Source organism: Cebidichthys violaceus, unplaced genomic scaffold, assembly GCF_023349555.1.
Source record: "Cebidichthys violaceus isolate CVI_PGR_0920_01 unplaced genomic scaffold, fCebVio1.0.p SCAF_40, whole genome shotgun sequence".
Lineage (NCBI taxonomy): Eukaryota > Metazoa > Chordata > Actinopteri > Perciformes > Stichaeidae > Cebidichthys > Cebidichthys violaceus.
In genome coordinates, this window is record NW_027176595.1 from 902,445 (window position 1) to 915,762 (window position 13,318).

At 42.4% G+C, this 13,318-nt stretch overlaps 1 protein-coding gene across 1 annotated transcript in view; it reads right to left on the bottom strand.

The window, feature by feature from the left end:
• The window catches only part of LOC137885698 (alpha-1,6-mannosylglycoprotein 6-beta-N-acetylglucosaminyltransferase B-like), a 50,805-nt gene that overhangs the window by 9,089 nt on the left and 28,398 nt on the right, over window positions 1–13,318 (bottom strand). The window contains exons 9-14 of the mRNA XM_068728040.1: window positions 7,200–7,331; window positions 4,833–4,966; window positions 3,872–4,008; window positions 614–769; window positions 371–517; window positions 117–233 (exon numbers count right to left, since the gene is read on the bottom strand). Of these exons, the coding sequence (XP_068584141.1) occupies window positions 117–233; window positions 371–517; window positions 614–769; window positions 3,872–4,008; window positions 4,833–4,966; window positions 7,200–7,331 (823 nt within the window). The remainder of the gene's footprint in view (window positions 1–116; window positions 234–370; window positions 518–613; window positions 770–3,871; window positions 4,009–4,832; window positions 4,967–7,199; window positions 7,332–13,318) is intronic.

The following is a 13,318-nucleotide window of genomic DNA, read 5'->3' on the forward strand; positions in this document are numbered from 1 at the left end:
TATTATGATCATTATGCAGCGGTGCACTGTGGTAGACTATAATATTATAGGGCCGTTATTTTTGTTGAATGACTAGTGCTGAGCTTTGGATAGTAAACACCAATAAATTAACACACATTGATTCTTATGATCTCACGGATGGTCGCCTCAAACTCCTCAGAGTTATTGAAGTCGATAGTGATGACATGCGGCCTGCCAATGTACTGCTCTGCATAAGGATGCTGAGAGGACACCTGGGGAAGAACAAATGGGATGCGTTATTCACAGTCACAATAAAACAAGTGAAGGCAAGATCTGTGTACTTCATATTTATTTGCTTGTATAAGTGCCTTCATCCTCATGGCCAAGGATAAAAAATAAGAGCATCTACCTTCCTGGAGGTGGGCTTCCCTCTGAAGAAGTCATGATTGAGGGAGCTGTGAGACGGATTAAACTTGGGTTGTAGGAAGATGCAGCCATTGGCTATGGCCTCCAGAGGGGCGGGACCTTCGTAGGGGAAGCCGAACCCAATGAACAGCTTGACAGGAAAATAAAAAGGAGATCATGAGTCTGCTCATATCCAGGTCAACACACACATTTGCTCAGATCATGAAAGCCTCAGTGATGTTCCCACCTTGGCCTTTCTGAGGAGCTGCTGCAGCTCCTGCTGAGGCAGCAGACCGTGGTTCTTAACAAAGGCAGGCACCTCTGGAGGACGCTGTGTCTCATAGTAGACCGTCCCATGGATCTCCATGTAGCGATGCAGAATGGCCAGGAACTTTTCCTTTCCCTTTGAAACATACGACATACAACATGAGCTTAAAAATGGACGCTGTGGAGTTATATCGTTGCCAACACTGCTACAAGGGTGGGACTATTTTTTTTCCCTATTGGTTGATTTCAGCCTTTGATTGCTCACTTTGTTTGGCAATATGGTTGCAATGCCGACACACTGTGAAGTTTCCCCTGCAGCACCGACATCCACTATGTCCGGTTGAATTAATTGAATAGATTCATCAGTATTACACACAACCGCTCTTGAAAGGGCAGAGGAGAAAAGCCCAAAGGTGTTGGGGAGGGCAATAGTATCACCCCAGCCTGAACAAAAGTATCGGTTAATGGAAATGAGGCAAGCAGATCAAATGAGGTGAGTCTGCTTTTGTTAACTTCTTAGCTCCAACATCATCAATTTGGTAACTGTCCAGTACCCGTGAAGTGACGAAAGACTTAAATCAATGTGTATATCTTCTGCGTTGCCCCGTGGAAACAATTTGCTTGAATTATTTCACTGACGTAAAACTGAATTAGTTTATCTCAAAAAAGTGTTTTTGGGGGAATGATATGAATTATTCACTAATGATGTGTCTTCAAGGCATAAATCATTTATAAATGTCATCTGAGTGTTATTCATCGTTTTTCATCTTGGGCCATTTTAATGTCTTCGAGCAACATGGAGATGAAACCACACTTTATTTTACTTCTGCTTACATTCAATGAGTTACAATGAATTTCAATTATGACCAAATTTATAGTGAAAAGGAAAGAATGACACACCTTCTCAACCTCATTCCTTCATTTACTGAAATGTGTTTAAACGTTTTTATTTTTATGCTTCATTACAGAAGAAGCTCATGTTTTAGTAACAGATTTAGATGTTGGGAGATATTTTCAGGAAACAGAACTGATATTCAAAAGTTAGGCTCTGATAAAGTCATGCCAACACAACTGAAGAGAATTATATATTTTTTGGCAACAAAAAGCAGAGAAGTCTTTTTTTTTTTGCTTTTCGAAAAATCAATGATGCCAGTGAAAAGCAGGTGTACTTACTTGAAGCTGTGGGAATCCATCAATGATGCATCATGGGATGATGAATGTAGAATAGTACAGGGTGAGAAGAAAAGTATGGAGAGGAGGGCAGTGAGAAGCAGGTGTAGAGGAAAAGACAGAATATGACATCAAGTATTAGTCCTTTTTCCTCTCATAGGACCTTTACAGATCCCAAATCTCTCATGTGAAACTCAAAACCTCAAAAGATGAAGGAAGAGGCAGCTCTCATCGGGGGGGTGGGGGGTTTCACTGTCTGGAGAGACCCCAACACAACCGGCTTCACGGTGCAAATCTGTATCCGGATGCACAAATGTTACACTGCAGCTCAAGTTGTTCAGAGAAACAGGGAATGTTGTGTTGGTGTAGGAACAAAGCTGCAGTCAGTGAAGTGAAGCAAACCTTGAGGGAGGCTGCAGCACACTTCAAAGATACAGCAAGAACGAGAAATCTTGCCAGCAGCTCGGAGGGAAAATTTACTCTCTAAACAAAACCGATTGTTCCTCTACCATCACACTTCAGGCCAGATTCCTGGAGGACAAACCAGTAACATCCAGTGGGGGTTGTGCAGGTTGGATTAGGAAAGTGATATTGAAAAGTTCTCCAAACTTTACATTTACCTTGATTTGATCAGATTCACAGAACCTCATGAATGCAACAACTGTAACGTGCGTTAGATCTGTCAGTGTTATGTGTAGGGGTATAATAACTCCCCTAAAGCAGAAGTTTCAAAGTATGACGCCGTGTTCCAGTGGAGCATAAACAGAAGTTCAAATCTTACCTGTGGGCTATGACTTGAGCTCTCCATTTAGCCTATATTTGTTCAAATTTAGGCAAATTGGCAGATTTAAAATGACGCCAGATTAGCAAATAGCAGTTCCTGTTTGCAATGTCACCATGGATGTACAGACAACTTTCACTGGTTGTCTTGATACTGGAGAAAACTTAAAAAGTTCTGGAGTTATAAGCCTTTCTTCTATAATTTCTGAGCGGATTTATAGATTTTATTTGTGATCAACATCGGTGTTATCGTGGGTTGTAGGTCACACTGAATCTAGAAATACATTGTAAGTATTGTGTGAGTGTTCTGAGCTCAGACTCAAAGGAGGAGTACAATTTTTTTTTACTCAAATTCACCTCATGCAGTGTCTTTGCGTCACGTTTCTCCTTCCCCACCTCCCCTTTAACTCTCCCGAGCCCCAGTGGGGAGGCACGGCTCACAGTTTGAAAAGCTCTGCCCTTAATCATGGTTCTATTAATACGTTGCTGGTGTCGTAACCCAATGAGAGCCCAAGAACGTGTCCTACTGGCAAAGGACATCTAGCAAGATGAATGGGACTCAATATCTCCCCCACGTATTTCAGGCCTTTACACACAAAGCCCAATTTCTCTTCTGAGCCACTGCGAGTAGACGTCATCATCCAAAATGTCCCCTGATAACATTCACCTCGTCCCCCAGCACTTTGCGTCAAACAAAGTCAACAATACGGAGCTTGTTCATTTAAACATTGTGGCAGGCGATTGCAGAACCGCTTCGAATCGTATCAGAGAACTCAGGATGTACGACGGATCGTACAGGAGCGATTGTGCTGCAGGCAGCTAAACGATTGCTTCTCGCCAATGTCATGAATTCATTAGCCCTGTTTGGGAACAGCGCTGTACATCGCACCCTTCTTAATACATTCAGCTTTGTCTCATACTGCCAATTTTCACCACGAATAGAATATTAAAACGCATCAGACTCGGTGAGCAAAGTTTGTGTTGCGTAGAAATTGTTATCGGAAGACGGATTCAAAAAATGACATACGAAAAATATGAACTTGGTGTGCAAAGACCTCAAATCTGTTCTACTTTAATGAGAGCCATGGAAGCCATGTGAAAGCCTCCAGCAGGGTGTGAACACTCAACAGGATCACCTTGAGTTCTTTGTGTCTCTCTGTGTGTCCTTTAAATCTATTTGTAATTATTTATTGCAAAGTCACAGACTAAACGTTTCAAAGTTACCAAATTACACAAATTCCCGTCTCACAAATTAAAAACATGCAACATGCAGGGGATACTGTGTGACACTGACCTTCCACATGCTGGCTTCTTTGCCGTAGACAACAGCCATGTTGTTAACCTTGTTCCGCTGAATGTTCAGTCTCTCCGTCTCGTTCAGCTCCTCCGCCACAAAACCCATAAAGGAGTTATCTGGAGTGTGGGCTGCCAAGGATAAACAAAGCAACCGGCAACACAACCATAAAAGTCCAATTTCATGTCTCAAAAGAATACGACTGAACTAAAAGGACCCAGAGTGGAGAACGAAGGGACGACTGTGGGGATTGTGAAAAGCTGAAATGTGTTTTATATGAATAATTGTTCCATTGATTTGAGTGGTAGAACAATGCCACTGATAACTTTATCAGTTAAATAAACAAGACAGTGTATTTGCATTCACATCAATTGTGCTGGTTGACTTTGGTTGCACACCAAGAATGAGGTGAAACAACTTTACAAGACACTTCCTTCGCCCTCATCTTTGCTATAGTTTTAATCTTGAAAGACTTTTGGATTGCAGCTTTAAAGTGCCACAGCTTACAACTTTCAGGATTCAAAACAACACGATGAATGAACACACACAAAGGAAGTCTACTACAGCGGGGAGCTATCAAGTGGGAAGGTAAAAGAAACAGTATTTTCAGTCAACTCAAACCCGAGATGAAAGCTTTCACACTGTCTGTTATATTGTGGAAGCAGCGGGGCTGCCGATTGTCTCTGAATTAATCAGAGACGACACGAACAGCTGAAGCTTCTCCTGTCACCAATTTCACCAAATGTGCCCTGAAGGCTGGTGTGTTTTCTAGCGTTCTCTTCCCGTGTCTGACTGGCGGTGCTTGGCCTCGCCTGTTACCGTCTGAAGACAATCTGCTCGCACGTTCAGTCACACGCGAACAAATCAAGTTTTTGATATCATCTGGGGGACTTATGCAGATCATCTCCCTTCAGCAAAGAGACAATCTGTCTGAGAGTAATTAAAGCCCACATACGGAACATGGTCATGTACTGCTGCCCGTGAAGGTTCCAGTAGCCCCAGTTGGTCCTGTAGCCGTGCAGAGTGGCGTACTCCTCGTGGTTATAAGCAGGCTCCGTGCCGAAGGTGTCAATCACTCGGATGTGGCACCTGGGACAAAATGAGAATTAGGCTGAGCTAAAATGAGATCACAGTTGTCTCTCAAATAAAACTCATCGCTCCTAGCCTGGTTTATTCCACCTAATGTAGCACATACGCCTGGAAACTTTGGAAACCAGGCAAAAAGCATTGGAAATTGATAGATCCATTAGTTTCTGAGCATGACTAGCTGCCACTCTGGTGCATTTTTCCTCCAGAGAACCAGAACAGGCATATTATTGCACCAGCGTTGCACTAGTTCTGCTACAAGAAGAACGAGCAAACTGCATGTGAAGCTTTTCTTGAGAAGAACATGTTTTGGCTGTACTTTCGACAGGATTTGGAAAAAGTTTAATATTCAAACTAATAATGTACCAGCTCATCTCTACTCACTGTAGTATGTTTACATTTTCCGTTGCTCCGTTTACATTTTTTCCCAAACTGCTTTTCATCAAGTACCGCCCTAAAGTGCTGTGATTGACTGGTAGTTAAGTGCTGTGATTGGCCATCTATCGCACAAATCAAGTTCTATTGGCAGACCTGGGTCACTGGTCACTCAGCGCCACAGCAGGTCACATGTTGATGACTCGCTGATGAAGCCCCTTGGAAAAATCGAAAATGAGCCGAGAGGTTTCCAGACTATTTCACATGAGAGATTTGGTCTGTCGATGTCAGTCTACATAAACAGTATGCAAAAAAAACAAAAAACTGTCGACAACACGACGGCCATGAAAAATGGCGACCCCATTTTGAGCGATAAGAGTTCATTTCAGCACGACGACTGTCTTGTTGCCAGACTGTTGGTTTGTAAAGCTGTCAGCGGTGATGGATACCAACGCCCCCCTGCCAGTCCCTCCTCACTGAGCCGAGCTTACGAGCCTCAAGGTGAGACGTCTGAGGCTTAAATCACGGCCGTGTTTCACAGCCACCACGAGGCCCTCGGCTGGAACGGATCATGATGCAACCCGGACCAGTCTGAGATGGATTTGAGTCAAACACTTGGACCGATCTCTGGAACGCATGTGAAGGAGATGCTAAACTCTCTTGCAGTGCGTGAGTCTGTTTGGTTAGACTGGAAACATGTTTAAAATTCTCTCTGATAATATGAAGGCAACGCTTCAACGGGGAATAGATTGCACTCCTTCGACAGCATCAACACTGAAACGTCTTAAAAGATGTCGTGTTAATGTCCTCCCAAATCGAAATCAAACAGAAAAAGCAGGGAGGAACAGAGGAGGAATCATGCTTTTAGTTTACAACGAGAGAAGAAGAAAGTTACATTAGCACTTTAGAGGCAGTGAATATTCACACGAGCAAATCAAAAATCAATTGATGTAATCCAATCTGAGATTTATCAATGTCTTGCCTCCCTAATCAGTGTAAGGGCAGGAGAGGAAATTAAAGTATTGGTCTTTCGCTGCGTGACAGCTGAGGAGTGCTGGTCGATCAGCCGCCCTTGGTGGACTGACGCTGATTGGAATCAGCGAGGTTTCCACTGCCGCTCTGCCAGCAACTCGTCTTACAGAGCTCAAAACGCAGGAGAACCACGACGGATTATTGGGAAATGTGAATTCTTTTAAAGAATGTACCCTTCTCCTCTCATAAGTAAAAACAAACCGCAATCCAGCTCAGTAATACTACCTAACAACATTACACCCAACATGATCACTATTTACGCACGGCTGTGACCTCTTTCCCTCTTTGTAAATAGATTTTCTTCCCAGAGTTGCAATTTGCACATTGTTTTTCTGTGTTTGGATAAAACAGAGGATTTGCTTTCACACTGCTCTACTGCTGCTCAGCTGGAACAAAAGAACAAAAACTGGATTTTCAGAAAGAAACAATTGCCTGGAACCGTTCAGAATAGTTTTTTTTTTAAAAAGCATTTACAAATACATGAACTATATTTTAATGTAGTACATATCTATGTACTTGTGTACAGATTTATTCATTGATTTTAAGCAACCCTACTCCAACTTCCCTATGTGATGCATATAAAGACCTGGTTGATTAATCACTGTGTAAAGAGGCCAAATAAGATCCCCCATAAGGGAGAATTTTGCTGATGCACAGTAAAGTTTCCGACCCAGTGTCCCCCAGTCTGTAACACCAGCCAGTCAATAAGCCAATAATTAAGTATTTCAGCAATAAGACAATTACTGGTAACAAAAAATGGGAATGACAAGACACACTCATGAGAGAGAGAGAGAGAGAGAGAGAGAGAGAGAGAGAGCATCACACTGACTTGTGCTTCCTCAGTGACAGACCCATGTGCTGCTTCATTTGCTGCAAGCCGTGGTAGTCGGTGTAGATGAGGTCAAAGGGCAGCGGTCCTGTCAGAGGGCAGCTTCCTCTTCCTGGAGGGACCCCCAAAAACCTGCAGGCAGGTCAGATGTGATTTTACTGTCGAACTGAGACAAACAGTGTGCACAGCGGCATACAACAACAACAACCTCTGTCGCCCCAAAGAAGAGATGAAGCACACAAAACTAAAGGGGAAGAAAGAAAGAGAGAGAGAATTTAAATAGCCAATGTGCAGTAATGACAGAGGCTGATCCATGAGTGGACAATGGGAGTCATAAACTGTTAAATTAAACGTAACAGTTGTTGTACGTACATTTCCTCATTTGCACAGATACAAACATATAGGGAGGATTCTGAGAGTCCCACGTTGTTACAGCTGTACTGTGCAACTTCTCCCATTTCTCTGAATATGTGTGGGTGCTTGTATAACTTGAGTTTGGTTGGGTGAGAGACACAGAGAGAGAGAGAGAGAGAGAGAGAGAGAGAGAGAGAGAGAGAGAGAGAGAGAGAGAGAGAGAGAGAGAGAGAGGGGAGGACAGGAAGAATGACAGAGTCCAGTTCCGTTGAAGCATGTCAGTGTTCTCAGCGAGACGGCTTTAACCGCGCGTCTTTGACTGATACTGAGGGATGGATGCTTTCAAGCAGTGTTTGTGCTCGATTCGCCTTTGTCATGACGCCTTCCAAGCAATTACTGCATAAACGTCGCCACACACAGAGAGAGCCACAATAGTGACTTTTTCTCAAGTTTTTCTTCTCTCTTGCACTGCTGGCTTTCTTTGTTTACAGCTGTGGGTGAAATTGTCATCCTGTTGGTCGGTCGATCCTCTGCTTCCAGACTGAAATGTCTCAGCAGCTACGTGACTGCCATGAAATCAGGCGCACGCGTTCATGCTCCCCAGAGACTGAACTGTAATAATGTTCATCCTCAGACTCTCCATCGTGAACCATCGTCAGGTCATAATTTCAGTGAGTCCAATTTTTTGGTTTCTAAAAAAATGGCGGGCAGTAAATGTGGTGTATGTAATGAAAAGATTTTGGACACAACATTGCTTACAGCATGTATTAATTTAGCTTATGTATTTATTTATTTATTTTTTTTTCCACATAAGCCACATGTGCGAATGATATTCTTTCATATTCACTATATGATACAAAAATATGTGAGCTTGCAAGTCAGTGTTGTATGATCCAATTTGTCCTCGTTAGTGTTCTGTTCATTGCAGTTGAACGAGACGGGCTTGATCAGTCGCGAGAAAGAAGGCATGAGTGAAACCCAGACGAGAGCCTTATCTCACCAAAACCAGGAAAGACAGCAGATATACATTTGTTGTCCGCTATGACAGAGTACAGCGCAGACTTCAGAGCGCTTCTGCTTTCAGCTGGGATCAAGGCAGCGCTCCGTTTGAGGAAAACACAATCTCGTGTGTCTGTTTTTATTACGAGAGGAAGCGCCGCTTTGTCAAACCTCAGCAGTCCTTTAGAGACGCGCCACAGTGCAACAACAGTACGGCAGAAGGAGAGTAAGTGGATGTGCAGATCTGTAAAGCACTCAGCGGTGTACTAAATGCAATTTACTGAATGTCAAGATAATACAACAAGGGGCAGTTTGTAAAATCTTTGTTTTAAATATGATAACGCAGCTCTGAGGGACCACTACAGACACAAAAACAGACTTTTACTACAAAACATTTACATTTTCTTTTGACAGAAAATGAAATGAAGATGTGAGAAACTTAGCCTTGGTTTCTAGCTAAATAAAAGAAAAAAAAAAGAAAAGGGCCTGGATGTTAATTCCTTTTTAAAAAAATAACAATGTAAACGTTCTGTGATCAAAGAAGTTCATATAAAAAAAAAAAGAGCTCTGTCAAGGCTTCGTATTGAGTCTCGTATATTTCAAAGAAAAGCAAACCAAAACCAATGTAAGCAACTCTGTCATGGACAGAGTTCAGACCTGTACAGGAAGCAGTGAAGAGAAGACCGTCTTTAGTCGCTGTGCTGGAAAATATCAAAGCTTTCAGTGTTGTCAAACTGCATCCACTTCAAGAAAGTTTTGCAGCGGGCCGATGACCTCACACTGCACTCCCTCTTCCTCTCGCTGCTTGGCTCAGAAACACACGCCGCACAACCCAGCGGCCACACACACACACGCACACGCACACGCACAGAGATACCTGCGGAACGAGAGCCTGTATCGATCTATCTTTGGACAGTGAACATGTTCAGTCAGCACCGCAGCCTTTGGAAACAGACATGGCGGCCGGTTCCCCTACAGCAGATGGGATAATGAGCGAGAGTGTGTCAGCCGACGGTGCTTTAAACTGCGGTTTCATCAGTCATAAGGTGGACGCCCAGGCAATTCAGCGCTTACACAAACAAAAATGCTCTTCACTTCTTCTTCTTCTTCTTCTTCGCGCTGTATTTCTGTTCTATATATTGTGTGCAGTACGCAGCCAGGTGGGCACAAAGCAGTCCAGCTTATCACACCAAGGCCATCATACAGGACATTTCAGCAACGTTTGTCTGCTATCTACTATGGCCGCGTTTTAGGGTTATTGCAGGTTAAAAAAAAATTAATCTTTCGCAGCCATCAAAGTCGTGCATTTACGAGAAACGAATCTGAAATTTGCAAGATTATAAAGTTTCATATTTATGAGAAATAATTCAGAAAATGGTGGATAGTAAATAGTTTTATTATGATAAGGATGACACATATACATGTGGTTTCATGTTCTTTCTGTGTTCCTTTATGAACATAAATACATTCTAAAATTGTACAGAAAAGAAAAAAACGAACAACTTCTATCTTTGATTACACTTTAATTCAGCACAGTAAAAGAAGGCATTACCCTGAACACACTGCTGTACTCTAGTTACACAGTGAAGCTCTTAAGGGACTGTGCCCAACTGTTACTGTGCCAGTTTGAAGGGGAAACAACACAGAAAAAGGTCCATAACACATCTGTGTTGAACCACAGATTATGGTGAATTATGTCCTTAGAGTTTGTCGGGGGAGAGGGATGTCCAGAATGCTCTGCTGAGCCTGCTGCTGAGACCCAACACTGGATAAGTGGATGAGAATGGATGGATGGATGGATGGATGGATGGATGGATGATGGAGAGTCTGCTCCGATGTAATATGTTGCACTCAGCGGCTCACGTTAGCGCGGTGTTTAACGGCGCCATCTGTGGTGTGATGAGGTCGATTCCTCCTCGCAAAGTGAAGCAATGTGCTACCTTAACATCCTCTCCCATTATTTGTCATTACCGCAGTTTCGCACTCTTCATTTTACACATTTTTCCCAGTTTTTTCCCCTCATAAATGTATGAGACTTTATAATCTCAAAAATTTGCGGGTTTTTTTGCTTGAAAATTTGCCAATTTATTCTCAAACAATATCCGAATTCTGTTCTCATGCATTTTCAACTATTCCCTCCTCCCTCAGCTACCTAATTATTATTATAATATTACTCCCTAATACTCTGTTGTACTAAAAAGGATTGAGACTATTTTAAAGTTATTTTACATATTTTTGACCTTAATTTGGACGTTTTCTCCCAATGACAATGCTAACATGCTGATGTTTATCAGGCATAATGTTTACCATGATCACCATCTCACTTTAGCATGCTAGCAATTGCTAGCGGTAAACACAAAGTACAGCTGAGGATGATGGGAATCTCACCTGTTTTTAGTTGGTCATAAATCAAAGAATAAGCAAATATACATTTTGACAAGATGATGATGGGACTAAACCCAAAGTTAAAGGACAACCAAAGTTTTTACAATTCATTCTGAGGGGAACAAGACATGTTGGACACTGACATTGACTGTCACACGAAAACATCACATGCACTAGTGAAACTCACTTGCACATGCTAAAGATGCCTTTTGTGATACATACACATGTATTCTGTATATCTTTCAGTCACATGTCCAGCTGTGTGTCTGTGTGTTTAGGGTTGAATCGTGGCCGGTACAGCCTCTCACGGTTAAATGTGAGAGCAGATGTATTACAGTGACTGAACGTGACTCCGCTCCTCACAGATCCACTGAAGCTGCTGCTGTTCAGAGGTTTAATTGGATATATGCAAATCCGGGCAAACTTTAAGAGAAGAGTAAAGGGATTAAAGTGCATTAAGGAGCCAGGAGTCTGGAAATGGGAGCACACACATACTGTAACACACAAGCACACATACTTATATAGTACGCATATACAAGCAGGCACAAACAACTCTATCGCTCGTTCTTTTTTTTTGTTTTTCCTCTTCACAGATGCACACGCAGGCTGGCATTATTTAATCTTTTTATCATCATCAACAAATCCCATAAAAAGACGACAACCAGCAATGAATGTATCCCACTAACAAGAACTGTAGCCATGATTTACAGCTCCATTGTCCTCTAAAAACGATTAAACACACATAAAAGAGCCGTTCTTGTTGGTGAAATCTATTGATATATGGTATATTGGTGTTGTTTGGTCTACTGTGATGAAAATGTAGTTTATTCCTCTCAGCAGCATAAACACGTCCATGAGCACGCTCGACAAGACAGAGCTGCTCTTCAAATATTCAAAATGCAATTACAGAGTTGTTTCAGAAGAGATCACACAGGCGGTGTCCTTCAGAATGAAGGATTACGTCACTGTGTACTATTTTATGTTTCCAATTGTGTTTTTAACAGGTTTTGGACAACATAAATTGTGAGAAGGATAAATTCAGCTTTTATTTTGTATTCTAACAGTATGAAAGTGAGCTCTACAGAAGAAAAACCATCTGTTTTAATGACCTGCTCAGCCTTTAAAATGGAGAAATAAGTCGAGAGAGTGCGACTGCAAAAAGAGGAACAAAGGTGCTAGACTTGCATAAATTTCCCAAAACCATTTGACAACCATCGGGCACAATTTTCTCTGTTTCACAGCTGGCCACTGGCACCATGGCAACTCACCAGTTTGGGGAAAAGGGAGAGAGTCAGACAAAAGAGTGTTAGAGACTCCTTAGTGAGGGGAATTGGCTGAGGCAGATTTGCAGGTACATGTGAGGGGCAAGGGGTTTAGTGATAGCAGCAGGGCGGCTTCTCAGTGAGGGGGGGATGACAGAGAGGAGGAGAGCTGATGTGTGTGAAGCCGGCCTGCCAGAGGGAACAGAGTCTGGCATGCTAATCGACCACTTGAGACTGCAGGATAACAGGGGAGAAAATCTCAGATGTTGACGCTGTTGTGATCAGAGACAGCTGATGGACCACTTTGATGTGTGGTATGGCTCCAGCTCAGCCCGCAAAATGGTGGCTATGGCAGCCTTACTTTATGTGAATGTATGGAGTAAGTTGTGCTCATTATCTTCAGCTTTGATTCAAAAACTGGAAATGTGTCTGCATTTAAGAGGGGTGGGATTTTAAACTGCTCGTTTGTCTCTCCTCATTTCTTTCTTCAGTTTTGATTCTGGAAGCACTTTCTGAGCTGTCAACATCACAAGAGGGCCTCGTTTTCTTAAAATGTAAACAAAGTCCTTATGCTGCAGAAAAAAAACAAAACAATTTTTGGGTGAGTACGGAATCTGTGTGGTCATTAAAAAAAAGAAGAAAAAAAAGTGTTTTTCTGTGGAAATCTATAAAAACAAAAAAACGGAGCCTTAAGGGCAACATATATTTAGAAACACTGCCTCTAACAACTCTATTGTTAAATTAAGGAATATCACAGAAGCACTGCACTGTTAACCTCAATTAGTCACCATGCAACACAGTGCCGAAGACAAATCCTTAAGATGTTACCAAACTCATGGCCTGCACTGGCTATTTTTATCAACGCTGCTGTGTTTGCATTTAATCTGAAAGCACGCAAAGAAAGGCACATCAATCAGAAGGCTGCAGGGTGAGAGAGGGCATCAGCACTTATGGAGAGGCACAAGCTGAGACTGGCAGCACAATAAGGCTCTTTGTTGGAGCTTCGAGGGAAAAGACAGCTTTGATTTTCCAGTGTTTTTTTTTTTTAACACTTCAGAAAGCCCTGCACATGCCCGTCATTACTCCCACTGCTCTGGCTGCAGGATTACACACACGATT